This window comes from Trachurus japonicus, chromosome 8 (genome assembly GCF_045865225.1).
Source record: "Trachurus japonicus isolate A0001 chromosome 8, Traja_1.0".
Classification (NCBI taxonomy): domain Eukaryota; kingdom Metazoa; phylum Chordata; class Actinopteri; order Carangiformes; family Carangidae; genus Trachurus; species Trachurus japonicus.
The window spans coordinates 32,173,395-32,192,004 of NC_140914.1; the positions used below are offsets into that span (position 1 = coordinate 32,173,395).

The 18,610-nt window shown below is 42.4% G+C and overlaps 1 protein-coding gene across 1 annotated transcript in view; it reads left to right on the forward strand.

The window, feature by feature from the left end:
* Window positions 1-15,731, forward strand: part of csnk1da (casein kinase 1, delta a) — a 28,177-nt gene extending 12,446 nt beyond the window's left edge. The window contains exons 3-9 of the mRNA XM_085785213.1: window positions 1,674-1,822; window positions 4,178-4,406; window positions 4,508-4,678; window positions 5,530-5,678; window positions 6,386-6,554; window positions 7,319-7,428; window positions 13,022-15,731. Coding sequence (XP_085641339.1) covers window positions 1,674-1,822; window positions 4,178-4,406; window positions 4,508-4,678; window positions 5,530-5,678; window positions 6,386-6,554; window positions 7,319-7,428; window positions 13,022-13,072 — 1,028 coding nt within the window. The 3' untranslated portion in view covers window positions 13,073-15,731. The remainder of the gene's footprint in view (window positions 1-1,673; window positions 1,823-4,177; window positions 4,407-4,507; window positions 4,679-5,529; window positions 5,679-6,385; window positions 6,555-7,318; window positions 7,429-13,021) is intronic.
* The last annotated feature ends 2,879 nt before the right edge of the window (window positions 15,732-18,610 follow it).

Here is an 18,610-nt window from a genome sequence, read left to right on the forward strand (position 1 = left end):
CAGTCAGCCACCGCCCTCCATAAAAGCTCCATAAAACAAAGACAACTATACAAGTGAGAAGAGTAGCGTTATTCATTTCAATATCAAATGGTAGACGTGCACGATATATCAGTCAAGTGGTGATATCGTGTATCTGATTCATGCCTCAGAAGCCAATCAGCGGGCAGGATTCAGTCATGTGGTGATTACGTAATCTCCCACAAGCAGTCTCGGTGGCGACCGTAACACATCGTCTCTAAGGCTCAGAGCAGAGAACTCCCAATTAAACTCCACACTGGGAGTTCTCTTAAATGCTGCAGTTTATAGAAAATAAAAAAGAACTGTGTCCATCTATAGATGTTCTGGTAAGAAGGAGAGTCTTACAGCATTTTTTGTAAAAGAAAAATCACATTTTAAAGGATATCGTCAGATCATCATTATCGTATAATTTTAAAAAAAATCTATTTTTTTTGCCCATATTGCCCACCACCCTAAGTGCAATATCCAAGAACAGGAGCTTCAGTTCTTGGTACATGAGCACTGTGGTGGCACAGAGAAGACTCAGACATAAGGAAACGTGTCGAGCTTCAGCAAAAATCACATCATCATTCTTATATTTTTATCAGTGAAAATGAAACGCAAAACGTCTCCAACTGAAGTCATAATTAGTTTCTGCCTAAGAATTGAAATATGGTGTTTTTTTAGTTGACAAAACCGTAGCAAATTCATAGTTCTGTTGATTTTGACTCATGAGACTTAAAAGGATAGTTCAACATTTTGGCAAATTCACCTATTACCATAATCCCTATAGTCATAGGAGTAGGTTCATTACCTTTAATTGTCAGTGCATGTTTTGAGATCCGCGAGTTGTTGGATTGTGTATTTGATAAGTTTTGAGGGACAGGGGACCTGTAGCGTTCACCTCTATTGTGTTCATTGAGCAGCTCACGTCTCTGCCCCGCTGATCTCAAAACAACATGCACCGATAATTAAAAGTAGGGATTATGGCAATAGGTGAATTTGCCAAAATGTTGAACTACCCCTTTAAAGCAGCAGAAGGACATTCAATGTATTAAACAAGAATACAGTATTCATTATTGTCCTATGAGGAAGGTGTGTTGTGGCTGCACCTACTGACTTCGGGTAAACCTTCAAATGTTTAGTATTATATATGATGACGCACTTCCTCTGGGTCTGAGTGAGGGGCGTGGCCTTAGATCACAGCTCTGTGGCATCAGGATGAGCGACGTGTGGTGTTGCCTCTCCCGCTCGTCCGTTGGTGCCTCGTGCTGAGTCACCTGGTGACCTACTTCCCTCCTCTGCTCTGTTATTATTTTAAATATCAGAGGTCAGAGCCGCAGGAGCGTCAGACTCAGTCCCTGGAAATCTGGAAAATCCAGCCTGGCTTTCTAGGTCAGCGGTGACCTTATTAGGGAGGAAGTATTATCCTCTTGTTTGTTTTACTTAAGGATGTGAACACTAATGACAGTACAACCAAGAAACACTTTCCACAGGAAGAAGCGTTCACTGGAAATGAAGAAACAATAAAAAACACCACAGTTTATAATCACTCCTGATTTATAAACCGATCAGAGTATGAATGATAGAAATATGAGCTGAGTGTCTGTTGGGAACTGAAGAAGCATCTCTGTGTGTTTACCTGCTCTGACCCTCTGCTCCCTCCTTTCTTCCAGTGGGCATCCCAACGATAAAGTGGTGCGGGGCCGAGGGCGACTACAACGTGATGGTGATGGAGCTGCTGGGACCCAGTCTGGAGGACCTGTTCAACTTCTGCTCCAGGAAGTTCAGCCTCAAGACGGTGCTGCTGCTGGCCGACCAGATGGTGAGACACACATCAAGACGAGGGCTGCCACAAACCATTATTTTGATAGTCGACTAGTCACCGACTATTTTCTTTCGATTAGTCGACTAATCGGATCATACGTAAATTGAATGTAAAACATACATCTTATCGCACCAGCATGCAGCTGCTCTTCTATAACCATAATTAGCTTTCAGCTTGAAGTGTTTAAGGTATATGCTAACTAAATAAAAGGACAATTAAGATGATAGTTCATTAAACTTTTAATGAAATATGCAGCTTGTAGCAACAAACAGTTCTTTAACTGTAGCATAAAGTGCAAACAGCTGAGTAAAATAAGGATAAGGCACTGGCCTAAACAACACCAAAATAAATACTTAAGGTTTTTTAGGTTTTTCTTTCCTTCATTTGTCTCTGGCATCAAACATACTGTATATGAATAAAATGAGGTAGACACCTGAAACTAAGGAATTATTCACAATAAAATGCAACAAATACAACAAAAGTAGCCTACATTTTGTGCTCAGTGTAAATAATAGTCGTTCTTTTTAAAAAAAATCGAATAGTTTGAGACAATCGTCTTGTCTGAAAAAATATAAATGTTCCCTTTTTTACTGTCACAGAAGGAGAAACATAGAAAGACTCAACAGAAAGTTCTGTGTGAAACTCTGTCAAGTGAAAACAAGTGAAACTGAGGTGCAGCTCAAACTCTGCAAGATTAAGATTAAGATTATACTTTATTATCAGATCACTCTGAAATTTGTCTTGCGTCCCATGACGTCCAAAGTTTCACATAAATAATAACAAAATACAAAAAACATACATTTACAGAAAGCATGTGTGGACTGTGATGAGAAGCTACCGGAAAATATTGACGTAGTTTTATGCCGGGAGAGAAGACTTCCTTGTTAAGATGAGCGCTCATTACGTGACCAGGACGCTGTGACCAGAAGCTGTAATGTTCCAATATTCTCCAATACCGAGTCTCAAAGTTTTTCAGTCCGTGATTTAAAACGGTCAACGGTTAAATCAAACTGTGATAAATATGAAGCTACTGTACCACAAGTAGCTAGACTTACGGTGCATAATGACAACATGGAAACATAATGGTGACCTCCAGACAGTGAGAAGAGATGAACAACATGGAGAAGCAGGAGAAATAAACAGCACAGACGTACCAGTGCTTAAAACAGGCGGGCAGGTCACATAGTCAGAGGTCAGAGGTCAGTCAGTTCTCAAGGAGAAGAACCACAGCAGCAGAAGCTCAGACACACTATGATTTGTCAACACTGAGCAGCACTGAGTCATTGTACAGTGTGGGCTCACTCACTGATTTATGTGAGTTATGGTGCGTTCCCGTTGCACTCGGAAGTCCGAATTTCCAACCTCCGAGACGGAATTTTAATCAGCTCGCCCCCAGAAGTCGAAACTCTGACTTGGAAAGTTGGACAAGTCTCACAAGCCCCAACAACAACTCATGATGGCTGCTGGTCACAGAAACAGTGGTGAACACACTGTAAATTAACTGTTTTATTTTATTTCTCTTGTAATTAAATCAAATCAGCCATGTGCCTTGCACTGGTCAATTCTTATCCCTGGACATTTCAGGATCAGGATATTCTTTATTGTCTCCAAAAGGAAATTTATCTTGGACAACAGCACTGTTGGCTGCAATTCATAATAATTAACGCATGTAATTGGGCAAACAAGACAAACAAGACAAACAAGATCAACACATTAGACATGGAAAGGTACTTGGCACGAATGGAGTATAACATGATTATTGTATTGCACGGACCCGTCAATCAATTGCACTTAGAATATAAAGAAAAAAGTGACAAGTGCATAGAAAAAGTTAAGGACTTAGTAAAAAAAAAAAAAAAGACACTGTGGTGTAAAGAAGTGACATCATTAGAACAAAAAAAAACAAGTAAAAGAAAAATGGCTCCATTTTCCTACACTGTATTTGTAAAAACAGTGGTATTACCACTACCATTATTAGCAGTGGTTATAATGGCTTGTTACATAGTTTTATTGTAAATTTGTAAGGCTTTTTAAAAATGTTATAAATTGTTAGCATTGAAATCTTCACAGAACATCTCCAAGTATATAAATGTTGTATTTTCGTTTTCTTTTGTTATCGTCCATTTTTCCGACTTCCATGTTAGTTTCTCAACTCAGAGTTCAGACTTCCAGTGTGAATGCAACGCACCATGACAGTAGAAACGTTGCTGTAAGACAAGAACACAGTGTTGGAGACAGAACAGGGTGATGAGTTTGAATAGACCTGAGATGTTCAGGTGGTTTGTCTGGAGCGTTGAGCAGAGCCACAAAGCTTTAGTTGACGTTAACCCCTCTCCTGCTCCCCCTCCTCAGATCAGCCGCATCGAGTACATCCACTCCAAGAACTTCATCCACCGGGACGTGAAGCCCGACAACTTCCTGATGGGGCTGGGCAAGAAGGGCAACCTGGTCTACATCATCGACTTTGGCCTGGCCAAGAAATACCGCGACGCCCGCACACACCAGCACATCCCCTACCGCGAGAACAAGAACCTGACGGGCACGGCCCGCTACGCCTCCATCAACACACATCTGGGCATCGGTACGACACAGCTAAAAAACAAAAACAAACACTTGACTTGAACGGATAAATCCTACAAAATAAAACCACCCGCTCTGACTTTGTCTGGTCTCTGTCCACAGAACAGTCCAGACGGGACGACCTGGAGTCGCTGGGCTACGTGCTCATGTACTTCAACCTGGGCTCGCTGCCCTGGCAGGGCCTGAAGGCAGCCACCAAGAGGCAGAAGTACGAACGCATCAGTGAGAAGAAGATGTCCACACCCATAGAGGTCCTCTGCAAAGGCTACCCATGTACGTCGGACCAAACCTCCATCTCTCATGAGAAGACCATTCTCTTTCTTCTTCTTCCTTTTTATTATTAGTATTTTTTAAAGGGATAGTTCAACATTTTGGCAATTTTGCACATTGGCATAATCCTTATAGTTTTAGGAGTAGGTTTGTTACCTTTAATTGTCGGTGCAAGCTATTTTTAGAGCAGCGGAACAGAGCCGCAAGCTGCGCAGATCTTAAAATAGCTTGCACCGAGAATTAAAGGTGTTCAGAAATGGCTGTTTGTCCTGTTTGTCGCGCCTCCTTCTACGAGTTTCAACGAGTTGCCGCATGAGTTTACCCGAGTAAGGAAAACAAATTTGATTGGTCATTACCCAGCGGGCGGGATATTCAATGTTTGGGGCGAGACCGAGCTCCGTGTGTGTGTGTGTCTCAGACGTTTGATTGGCGGATGACAGATCCAATATCAGTGGCTGATGAATCTTGAGCAGGCTGACGTATAATCCGTGCGCCTGCATTATCCAATGAGAAAAAAGACGACCCCACTTTCATCCCAGATTTACTCGAAAATAGAATTTTGCACAAAGTTTGGGCTCCATCGTCTGATAGATGAGTTATTACACTAATGTTAAGACCCACAGTGGAATCAAATTCATTTTTCTTTTCTGTACAGCTTTAAAGATAATGAACCCACTCCTAAGACTATAGGGAGTATGGCAGTGGTCCAATTTGCCTAAATGCTGAACTATCCCTTTTAATACGTATTACCACAGGAATATAGAGAATCAATGTGGACCTCCCTCCCGTTTCAGAGCTGAGTGTCAGTGTGATGTTTCTGTTGGTGAACCCTCGTGTCCGTTGTGTCTCCACAGCTGAGTTCGCCACCTACTTGAACTTCTGCCGCTCTCTGCGCTTCGACGACAAGCCCGACTACTCGTACCTGCGGCAGCTCTTCAGGAACCTCTTCCACCGACAGGGCTTCTCCTACGACTACGTCTTCGACTGGAACATGCTCAAGTTTGTACGTTGGATTTCCACATTCAGGGGATGTCCCACTCCCTCCCACATCGGTCACTTTCACCTTGTGCAATACAGACTGAAAACACCCTGTCTCGCTTTTATGAACATCAGCGTTAAAGGGATAGTTCACCCAAAATTTAAATTTCACTCATTATCTCCTCCCCCTCATGTGGACTAAGGGCTGGGAGAAGTTTCAGAGTCCTCCGTGGCTTCTCTGAGTTACAGGGGGTCTCGGCGTAGCAGTGCATGTCCATATAACGGTTGCAAATGGATACCAACTGTCTTCATAACAAAAAGACACACCAAAGAACATCCAAATACCTCCATGCTGCTCGTATGTAATGTCCCTCTGGTATTGAAGCCCCGAAATGCGAAATTGTCCCGAAAAAAATTGAATAAGTCTATATTTCAAGCTTGTTTGTAGCGGAAGCTTCTCTTCCCGGTTTGTCAAATTTGGAGGAACTGGGAAGAGGACAGACCCTGGTTCGTCCAAATTTGACGGACCAGGAAGAGGAGCTTCCGCTACAAACAAGCTTGAATGCAGCATGCTACCTCCCTGTCTCCACTTTGCTCCCAGTGTTGACTTTGTTTGTTGCCTTGATAAGATTGCCTTGAGGACATTGAGTTATCAGGAAACATCTGTAACATGTATTTACTTGTGGATTTACGCTGTGTTTGCGTGTGTGTGTGTGTTTGCGTGTGCTCCAGGGTGCCAACAGGGCTGTGGAGGACGCCGAGCGGGAGCGTCGGGAGCGGGAGGAGCGGCTGAGGCACAGCAGGAACCCCGGAGCCAGGGGCATGGCCTCGGCCTCGGGAAGAGCCAGGGCAGCTCAGGACGTGGCAGCCCCCTCCCCGCTAAACCCTGCCTCACACACAGGTCAGAACACACACACATAGAGTAGAATTGCACGAAACACACATATTTCCTTATGTCTGAAGCGAATGGTCTGCAGCTCCTGTCACTGGGAGATTGCACTTGGCCATTTTGGAAAGACCCGGGCATTAGGGATGTCCCATATTGGAATTTTTGCAGATATCCAATGCACCGATGCAATCAAACACTTAACGTCCAAAGCCGATAACCGATACCGATATGCAGGCTGTTCTTCCTCCAAAGCTAATTCATAACTGCTGTCAGTATTATTCCTACTTTTATTGTGATACCCCACAAATTAACATTGTTTTATTTGTATCACATATCCCTGAAACTACAAGTAACAGACAAACAGCCAATCATTTAACAGCTGTGTAGTTCGGTTGCAGCACCGTCGCCATGTGTTTGTTTACAACAGAACAGCGTGTAGTGAGAACACATGTGAGAACAGTATTACTGTGCGTCTGAAGCAGCTGCTACTTAATTCACTAAGATATCCAGGCTTTACCTTATCAGGGTTTTGTTATGGACAGATATTAATCATATGGACAGATGAAAAATGAAGATGTACAGCCTCTTGTGCTACTTGACTTCTGCTGAAAAAGCATTTCGTACAGCCCCGTGACCGTTTCCTCCTTCCTCTCGTCTGTCCAGCTGTTCCTCTCCACATATGTCTGGGTTTATTCTATATGTGAAAGCAAAACCAAACCACACTGTCTGCATTTCTATCCTCTAATAATCAGCTTCCATGCTCTCTGCTCTGTCAGGTATGGAGAAAGAGAGGAAAGTGAGTATGCGGCTTCATCGCGGAGCACCTGTCAACATCTCCTCCTCAGACCTGACAGGACGCCAGGACTCCCGCATGTCCACCTCACAGGTAACACACACACACACCTCCTTATTCTTTGGTAAATAGATAAGCTACAGACTTCTTTACTAATCCCCAAAGAGAAATTCAAAGTTCTTCTTCTTATTCACCTGTGTATAGCAGTATAAGTAATCTAGGACTGTCTCTATAAGGCACACAGTCCTCAGCAGATAAAAAGGATAAAGGGACAATAAAAGCACTAAGTGTTATGAGGTAAATGACGAGTGTTCAGTTGCCAAATAAGATTGACGCAGCTCAAAAAAAAGGAAGTGTATATTACAACAGAACACGCAGTGTGTATCAGCGCTAACACATCCTCCTCAGACGGCGTTAAGGTTGAAACATTTCCTCTTTTTTTTTTACTCAAAACTAAAGTTTGTTCCCCTTTTTTCCATTTTACAGTCCACAGTGAATCAGTGACAGGAAGCAGCCAATAAGAGCTGTAACGTCTGAACCAGAGTTAATATAGTTCACTAAAACTAAGACTAAAACTAGCCATGAAAAAATAATTTAGTAAACTGAAATAAAAAATAAAAATGACAGTTTTTCCCAAAACGAGAACTAAATAAAAATGAACAATGCAAAAATAACTAAAGCCAACCTGAATGTCAGATAACATCAGCTTAGTTGTAGTTTTCTTAGAGATGCTAAAGTTGCAGGAAGAAAACGCCACAGCTCAATATGGGACGACCCACAGGTAGATAAGTGTGAATGGCACGTGATGAGGACTGATTATGGGATGCAACTAAAAGGGAAAAATCCCACAAATTTGGAAGTTCATCTTCAAAGGTCTGACAGAGGCTCACACTGACTTTTCACTGTGGCTGGCCTGTGGCTGTAGCTGTAGCTGTGGCTGTAGCTGTAGCTGTAGCTGTAGCTGCAGCTGGCTGTGGCTGTAGCTGGAGCTGTGGCTGTAGCTGTAGCTGTAGCTGTGGCTGTGGCTGTGGCTGTAGCTGTAGCTGTGGCTGTGGCTGTAGCTGTAGCTATAGGTGGCTGTAGCTGTAGCTGTGGCTGTAGCTGTGGCTGTAGCTGGCTGTGGCTGTAGCTGTGGCTGTAGCTGTAGCTGTGGCTGTAGCTGTAGCTGTAGCTGGCTGTGGCTGTGGCTGTAGCTGTGGCTGTAGCTGTAGCTGTCTGTGGCTGTAGCTGTAGCTGTCTGTGGCTGTAACTGTAGCTGTAGCTGTAGCTGTAGCTGTGGCTGTAGCTGTAGCTGTGGCTGTAGCTGTAGCTGTCTGTGGCTGTAGCTGTAGCTGTAGCTGGCTGTGGCTGTGGCTGTAGCTGTAGCTGTAGCTGGCTGTGGCTGTGGCTGTAGCTGTGGCTGTAGCTGTAGCTGGCTGTGGCTGTAGCTGTAGCTGTAGCTGGCTGTAGCTGTGGCTGTGGCTGTAGCTGTAGCTGTAGCTGTAGCTGGCTGTGGCTGTAGCTGTAGCTGTAGCTGGCTGTGGCTGTAGCTGTAGCTGGCTGTAGCTGTGGCTGTAGCTGTAGCTGGCTGTAGCTGTGGCTGTGGCTGTAGCTGGCTGTAGCTGTGGCTGTAGCTGTGGCTGTAGCTGTGGCTGTAGCTGTAGCTGTAGCTGTAGCTGTAGCTGTAGCTGTAGCTGTAGCTGGCTGTTTGTGCGTTCAGAGTTGGGGTGTGTTGTCCAGGACCGTCCTGTAGCACAAACGTTCCCCCAAGAGGTGAAGAGTGGAACAGCACAGTCCACACTAAAAATTAAAAACTGGTCACGTCCACTGAAGTCAGGGATGTGATTTTACATTTAAAGAAATTCAGGAGGAATAATTGTTTGGATCTGATAGTTATTTTATTATTATTATTTGTATTATTATTTTATTTCACAAGAATCAAAGTCATTAATACAAATCCATAGTTATAAACACATAAATATGGTCATGGTATACACAATTATACCAAAAAGGAAGGACAAAAGAAATCAACAAAGGTGAAAATTATGTATAGCAAAAAAAAAGATCTAATAGTTAATTAGATAAAAGTCATTAATTTAAAATATCTACTGACAGGAAGTTGATCTTTGAAGGCATCCTCACTGAACCACAGTGGCCTGTGTTTGTCTGTGCGATCTCTGCTCATGAATAATGCAGATCCTGCTGAATAATTAATCATCATTATCATTTTCATGTATTAATATGCAAGACTGTGAATACTTCTGTTAAACCTAGACACTCACTAGCACTGTTGTCTGTGTAAAACAAACCACTGAGTCCGTTTAATTCTTAACGAGCCTTAATGAGAATACATGATGAACCTGATGTGATGATTAACAGTGTTAAAACCACTGAAACACAGTGTAACTGACTGTAACAGAATTTATAACCTCAACTGTGTAAAACACATTTTATATATTTAAATAATTAATTCAATTCAGACACAGCACCTCGCCCCCTGGTCACATGTCATCAGTTAAACAGTCATTAACAGAAGATTCCCTAGTATGTCCTATTTTTTATTTTCTTAGTTAGATTTCTTTCAATTCTTTCTCTAACATATGAGATATTTCTTTATAGTATTCCAGGTGGCCGATTTGGATATCAACACTGTTGTGCAGTGGATTTTATTTCTGTTCGAAAAACTGAGAAAAAAAAAGAAGGCTTTAATCCCATTATATGAATTTAAGGTTTTTAAAATCTCCTCTGTTCTCTTTGATGTGATGTCAGTGTTGTGTAGTAAAGTAGGATTAGCTTCAGCCTTTCTTTTGGATCAAACATTTTCATTTGAAGCAGTGGTGCACATAAAGTACAGCCATTCAGCTTGAGATTTAACAATAACATATAGACAAAGCTCAGTATGGACGCAAAGAAAGAAAATAAAAAGGGGGGTGGGGTGGCGGGGAAGAGACCGCCTCACCCAACCCCATCCCCCAAACACCAAACCCCAAACCCCAAACCCCACCCGCCCAGCACCACTTGCAATTCTTAAGTTTGTATTCAATTTGTATATTTTCGGAGAAAAGAACTAAATGGTGACCAAATCCTGAAGAATTGTTCCGTTTTTTTTAAAGGGATACGCCAACATTTTTTTTCATGTCTTGCCTACCATCCTTTCCACTGTGCGTGCAGTAACAAGGGAGATACGGGCGGAGCTGGCGCACCGCTAATTAGCTTAGCTCAAACACTGGAAGTGTATGGGTAGTGTTAGCCTGCCTCCTACCTGAGCCGAAATCAGCAGTCAGAAGCTGATTTCATTTTAGCTCTAAACTCTGTAAATATATCACTTTATCAACATTTCAAACATGTTTAGGTGAGAAAGTAGCCGTTTAGATCAGCAGTGTGTCGTTAATTTGTCTAAATACCAGCTGTTTACAATTTTGTTCGGATGAATTCGGCGCTACTCAAACTAGCCGCTGTGACCAACGCACTTTTGGCTACTTCCGGTTACTTTCACAAAATGAAACACCCGTTGCCCTTTACATACAGAAAACCATGACGATAGAATTTGTGCTTTTACTTTGAAATAGCGGCATTTGACCGCTCAAGATGCCTTACCGGAGAGTTCTGTCAGCTCTGAGACGAAGATCGGCCCGCTGGTTTCCGTTTAGAGTTGCTGAAGAGTTTCTCTGATGACTTTAGGTGGAGGCAGGCTAACACTACCCATACACTTCCAGTGTTTGAGCTAAGCTAATTAGCGACTTTAGGTAGGAGGCAGGCTAACACTACCCATACACTTCCAGTGTTTGAGCTAAGCTAATTAGCGACTTTAGGTGGAGGCAGGCTAACACTACCCATACACTTCCAGTGTTTGAGCTAAGCTAATTAGTGACTTTAGGTGGAGGCAGGCTAACACTACCCATACACTTCCAGTGTTTGAGCTAAGCTAATTAGTGACTTTAGGTGGAGGCAGGCTAACACTACCCATACACTTCCAGTGTTTGAGCTAAGCTAATTAGCTGGTAATGTTAAGGCTTTTAATTTCCTACCTTTTTCTATAGTAGAGGTTGCTAAAGCTCTTAAAGACCTTGATCCTAAAAAATCACCAGGACCAGATAATTTGGAGCCTTTGTTTTTAAAACTGGCATCTGAAATTGTAGCTGCTCCATTGTGTCACATTTTTAATCTTAGTTTGTTGACCAATGTAATTCCAAAAGCCTGGAAATCTGCATTTGTTATCCCCCTCTTGAAAGGAGGAGATCCAAATATTTTAAACAATTATAGGCCTATTTCTAAACTGTCTGTTCTGGCTAAGGTACTTGAATTCCTTGTCAGTGAACAAGTAAAAGCATACCTAGCCACTAATTCTATCTTGTCGATTTCCCAGTCAGGATTTCGCAAAAAACACAGTACTACCACTGCAGCCTTGAAGGTTATAAATGACATAACTGAAGCCTTAGATAATAAACAGTGTTGTCTCTCTCTTTTCATAGACTTTTCTAAGGCCTTCGATACCGTGGATCATGACATTTTGACTGAACGTCTTACAGCAGCTGGGTTTTCTGTACAGGCAGTTGGATGGTTTGCTAACTATCTTAAAGACAGAAGCCAGGCTGTTCAGTTAGATGGTGTCTCATCTGAGGTTCAGTTTGTCCACAAGGGAGTGCCTCAAGGGTCAGTGCTAGGCCCCTTGTTATTTACTTTGTATATAAATAATATTGAAATTAATATTCCAAATGCAGCCTTTCATTTCTATGCTGATGACACCGTCATATATTGCCTTGCACCCACACCTGCAGAAGTGTTTGCATATATGCAGAATGCATTCAATAGAGTGCAAGAACAACTCTGTCATTTGCAACTTGTTCTAAATGCAGATAAAACAAAACTTATGCTTTTCACTAATTCTAAATCAGCAAGATCAAGTCAGTCTGTCATTGTCACCAGTAATGGTCAAGAAATTGAACTTGTATCTACTTTTAAATATCTGGGGTTTTTGATTGATGACCACTTGTCTTTTAAGGCACATATTCAGTATACTGTAAAGAAGCTGAAGCTTTTACTTGGATTTTATTTTAGAAATAAGTCTTGCTTTTCTTTTAGGGTGAAACAGAAACTGGTGGAGTCGACCTTTCTTCCGATTATTGATTACGGTGATGTGTTATATGAGCTTAGCTAAGCTAATTAGCGACTTTAGGTAGGAGGCAGGCTAACACTACCCATACACTTCCAGTGTTTGAGCTAAGCTAATTAGCGACTTTAGGTGGAGGCAGGCTAACACTACCCATACACTTCCAGTGTTTGAGCTAAGCTAATTAGCGACTTTAGGTGGAGGCAGGCTAACACTACCCATACACTTCCAGTGTTTGAGCTAAGCTAATTAGCGACTTTAGGTAGGAGGCAGGCTAACACTACCCATACACTTCCAGTGTTTGAGCTAAGCTAATTAGCGACTTTAGGTGGAGGCAGGCTAACACTACCTATACACTTCCAGTGTTTGAGCTAAGCTAATTAGCGGTGCGCCAGCTCTGCCCGTATCTCCCTTGTTACTGCACACACAGTCGAATGGATGGTGTCTATCTGCTCGTCATGGACTCGGGAGTGAGGCAAGACACGTAAAAAAAATGTTGGTGTATCCCTTTAAAACATCTGATTGTCACTGTGAGTGTGTATTGATTGTTGATGACATCATCACTGAGTGCCCTCCTGTGTCCTGTGTCGTCCCCAGGCTCTGTCCCGGGTCACGCCCAGTGGCCTCCAGTCTGCAGCTCCACGGTGAAAAGTCCCATCAGCCCTTGCACCATGGAGGCCTCAACATGCAGCACACACAAACACACACACATACACACACACACACACACACACACAAACACACACACATACACACACACACACACACACACATACACATGCATACACGGGACTCTTGATTGATGCTGAGGACGACTGACCCAACGCGCGGGAGTCTGGCTGCGCTCTTGTTCACACGCCGGAGGAAGAGTCGCACAACCAGGAGTGTGTTTGTGAGAGAGAGAGAGAGAGAGAGACAGTCTGGTTGCCTTAACGACCTCGGCCAAGTAGCAGCCACAGCCTTCCTCCTCCTCCTCCTCCTCCTCCTCCTCCCCCCCCATGGAAGACGTGGACACACTCCCCCTCCTCCTCACTGTTGATGAAGCCATGGACTCACTTTTCTCCAGCATCATGTTTTTTATTATGTTGTTTTTTTTTTAACTTTGGTTTTAGTTGTTTTTATCCTCAGCATTAACCCCTTCCTCTCTCACCAGCTCCACTGGTCTGAAACAGGAGAAAGACGAGTCTCTTAGTAGTTTGAAAACAGCGTGCAGGACTTTATTTTTCAAATTCTCACATCAAGACGACGCATGATCCATCGCGGCAGTGTTAACAGACAGTGCCTAAGCTCTATTTTCTGTCCTGAAAGACTCTTTAAATACCACAAGTCAACTTTTTTTTTCTTTTTTTTCTTTCTTTTAAGGTGTTTGCGGTTTAGATTTAAAGGCGGGGGGAAACCCCCCCCCAATGTTTTTAAAACGGGACAGGAAAGGTCCTGTTAATTGTCTGCGCTGGTCCCGCGGTGTGAGTGTGTTTGTCCTCAGGTGCATCGGAACCAGGATGTCGTAGTGAATCTTAAAAACAAGACGCAGCGACGTCGTCCCTCGGCGGCGGTTTGCTGCTGGGGGGGGGGGGCTGTGAACGGCCAGAGACGTCCGGGACGTTTATGTTTTTTTTGTTTTTTTTTGTGCATAGTGACCGTGGTTTTTCGTGTGTGTTTGCGTGGTTCTGTCTTAGGCTTATACAGGCTCAAAGGGGGAGGGGGGGGGGTATGTGTGTGTGTTGTCTTTTTCCCAGTGTAACGATAACTACGCTGCAATTTTCCAGCTTTACAACTGTAGGACGGAGCATAACATTTTGTTAATTGTTCGATTTGCATGATTGTTTTTGGAGGAAACGCGTCTTAACACGAAAACACGACGGACGGCTTCGTGGCCGGTTGGTTCAGGATCGTCCCCCGATTCGTTCTTCTAGCCTCATCCCGAGCTGAGCGTCGTCACATCCAGTTACGTGCCATTACACAATGTTTTACCACATGGTTGCACAGTGCACAACTGAACTACAACAACTCCAGAAAAAAATAATAACACAAGCCCACATGAAGGCACACTCCTTCTGGATCACTCCTCCACCTGTGAAAGCAAATGTATAAAGTCTGCTGGTGCTCTGGAAGCCGCTTTCACTTCAGACTGCCCAGTTGCATCATGGTCTTTGTAGGCTTCAGTGTTTCTGCAGCTTGGTCGTATTAGGAGGATTGTATCTGTCTTGGTTGCCTCTTTTTTTCACTGAATCTGTTGTTGCGAGCCCGTCTAAGTCATCAGAGACAATATTTAACAGTTGAAAAGATGCTCTCCTGGAATTTAGTACCCGACCCACGAGTTGAGCTTCACACCGTCAGCAGCAAATTAACGATTCTGGAGCTCAGCAAATCCAGCTCGTGTCCCGGCCTCCTTTTAACTCTTCGTTTTAACAGAATAAACAGAGGAAGTGTCATTATTAGCTGTAACTGGCACCACCTTTTTTGAAAAAAAAACAAAAAACCACACACATAAGTAGGAGTTGGAGCCACCACCAGTGCTGTCATGTCTCAGTTTTAGACATTTGCCGGAAAGATCCAATGTACAAAATGTAGAAATCGCAGCGGAATCAGCTCCACGTCGTTAGGAGAGATCTGAGAAGCCAGGTAGATGATGTGTCGGTGTGCTTTAAAAGAGGGGGTGGGGGGGGGGGGGAGTTAGGAAGGCCGACTAAAACCCTGCAGGTTTTTGAAGTAGCTGGTAGACTGGTTCCAAAGTGTCGTAGGCCGTTATCTGTAGTTGAAGCGGGGGAAAGGGGGGGCAGGGGGGGGGGGGGGTTGTAGTGCTAAGTTGTACATGTTTGTTCTGTTGTGTATAGGATGTGCCTCCTCTGGTCACCGCGGTGACGACGGGTGTACAGAGGGCCTCTGGGATGCTTCACTCCGTTAGGGTTTTCTGCTGAGGCAGCTTTTTGAAAATAAACTTCACCTGTGGGCTTGAAAAACCAACCAAAAAGGAAAAAAAACAAAAAAAAAAATTATATCGATGAATATTTGTCTCACTGATGATGGCTATGATAACTGCAAGTACACTCTACATGGGATACTAGTTTACTTTTCTTCTCAGTCTGCTTTACTCAGTTCTTTCTTACGTACGTCACCACCTGTGCAATTTGCTTTTGACTGTGCAGTGGAGGCGGTTGCTCATGTCCCACATTGCATCTCTTTTCACTGTGGATTCATGGGAAATCTTTGTCTTTCCACTCCCACCTTATGACTTTTGCTCCTCACTTGTAATACCACTGTATTTGTGTATTTTAAAATTGTGTAAATAAATTAATAAGTACTTGTATTTGTCGATTTTATTGACTCGGGTGAAAGGAAATTGTCGCGTTGCTTTGGATATCCTATGACTCAACTCACTTTAACATTTTCGTAAATCAAAACTGCTTTTTTACTCAATTTATAATTTAAATCTGAGTTCAGTTCATGGAATATTTTTGTAGTTTAGGATTTAGACATTAAAGGTCCAGTGTATAATATTTGTCAAGATTTATTGGCAAAAATAGCTATGAAAACCAAACAGATATTACTTTATATACACTTCTTTTATATATACATATAGCAAGGGTCTTGCTTTGAGAGTGTCGCCATCTTGTGCCACCATGTTTGTACTGAACCAGAGAGCATAAATACAATAAACAATAGGATTAGTTAATGGATAAATAATAGAATCAGAATGTTAGACGTCACTGTTTTCCCCTCATTTTATACACTGGACCTTTATCAAACAACAATAGAATTATATTTGTGATTTTTAAACCTAAGATATTTTTTCTATAATGAAAAGTGAAACCAGGTCCTTTGAATTTCTTTTTTTTGTCAAGTCATTTGGTAACACTTTATAAATAAGTACACACTATTAAGCATTTAATACTGAATTCATCATTTATAACACATGAATACTCATTAGTATGTAGTTTATAAACACAGTTAAAATGTTTTACTCAACATTGATAAGCACTAACTGCATTTATAAACTACATACTAATGAGTATTCATGCGTTATAAATTAATTCAGTATTTATTAATGCTTAATAGTGTAGGCTACTTACTATGAAGTGTTACCAGTCATTTTCATTCCTGTGATCAAACCATTTATTGTCTATACTGCTTATCTGTGGTGTGCGGAGTCAATCCCAGCTGACAGGGTGAGGACGGGGTTAGTTAGACCTGTCCACATACAAACCATTATGTTCATAGCAAACCAGAGGTGGCTGATGGGAACAAGCACACACACCTCACCACGGTTCACCTGTAAAATGACCCACCACCACAAACACAGTTCATTTTTGTTGTTTGACTTTATTGATGTAGTAAGGCTTCATATTGCACATACAGCACATGAGGAGGCTGAATAAATCAGATCTATCTGCTTCTAGTCGCTCATCGATCGGCCGAGGCGTCGTAACGAGCTCGTATGAAGGGAACATTTACTGTTTTACTGCACATTCTGACCACATCTTTTACAGCAACTATGTAAAGCAACAGAGTTTCCAGCATCAACAGTTTTAAAGGGATAGTTCACCCAAAATTCAAATTTCACTCATTATCTACTCACCCTCATGTCGACTAAGAGCTGTGAGAATTTTCCGAGTCCTCCGTTCCTTCTCTGAGTTACGGGGGGGGGGGTCCGCGCAGCAGTATTTGTCCATATAATGGTTGTCAATGGATACCAACTGTCTTCGTCAGACACACCAAAAAACATCCAAATACCTCCATGCTGCTCGTCTGTAATGTCCCTCTTGTATTGAAGCCCCGACATGAGAAATTGTTCCGAAAAAAATTAAATAAGTCTATATTTTAAGCTTGTTTGTAGCGGAAGCTCCCAGTGTCTCAGTTCACTGCTCTTCCTGTGTCAGTGCAAATCTCGTGTGATTTGCACTGACCAGCGGAACAGTTTCTCATGTCGGGGCTTCAATACAAGAGGGACATTACAGACGAGCAGTATGGAGGTATTTGGATGTTTTTTGGTGTGTCTTTTTGGACGAAGAAAAGGGAGCACCATTCACAACCATTATATGGACAAATACTGCTGCACGGACCCCCCCCCATAACTCAGAGAAGGAACGGAGGACTCTGAAAATTCTCACAGCCCTTAGTCGACATGAGGGGGAGGAGATCATGAGTGAAATTTGAATTTTGGGTGAACTATCCCTTTAAGGACAGTGCAGAAAAAAACACTTAACAGGGTCACAAGTTTGAGTTCATCTCCAGGGAGACACATGAGGTCTGTAAGTCTCAGGACATCCCATCCCCTCACACACTTGATGTGATGAAGGTAAAAATGTCGTCGTACTGTGCGTATGTCAAAAACGTCCACAAGTGCAGGTGTTGGAGCGTGTCCTGTATCACACATGGCAGATGGTCAGCGAGTGCGCGTGGTGTACACAGCTCACCACAGGACACTGGTTTCATCAGGGTTCCCTGAAGGGAGCGTAGTGAATGTTGTTCACCTTAAATTCAGCAAAATGTGTTTGGGTTTGTTGCCAGTTTTTTTTTTTTTTTGACAAAACTGTATTTTCATGTGCTCAAATGAAAGACTTTGAGCTTGTAAAGTAAAAAGTCTAAAGTGCTCAGAAATAAATCTGCATGAGAAATTCAAGTTTGCATGTGTGTAGAAAGTATTTGTATTGGTAGAAAAAAAAGAAAAGAAAGATTTGTAAAAATAAATAAATAAATAAATAAATAAATAAATAAATAATAGTATAGTGCTTGAGTAGAAAATTTGTATTTGTAAAAAAGAAAATAAATGTAAAGTGAATAAAACCTGTGTCGTTACACAAAGTCACTTACAAATACTGTTTCCAATACAAAGCAGAAAACTTGAGTGTGAACCTCAGCGCTCACACTTCACCTGTATGATGGCAGCTCTGCAATGAACCGGTTCATCTGTGGAGGTGCAAGCCTGTCTGATGTGAGCAGGTCTTTTGTGGGAAAAAATAACTCTATTTATTTACTGTAGTTATTCCTTTAAAAGGGAGGAAGAGCATAATACACTTATTGCACCATACTGTATATACGTAGCTAAAAGCTGATTTCCTTTTATGGTCTTTCTGTGGGGTGTGTGTGTACACCAGTACAGACTATTGCCATTATTTGCTGGTGGCTACATCAAAAATAAAACATGTGATAGAAACTGTACACACAAGGCAGTGCTGTAACTGAGAT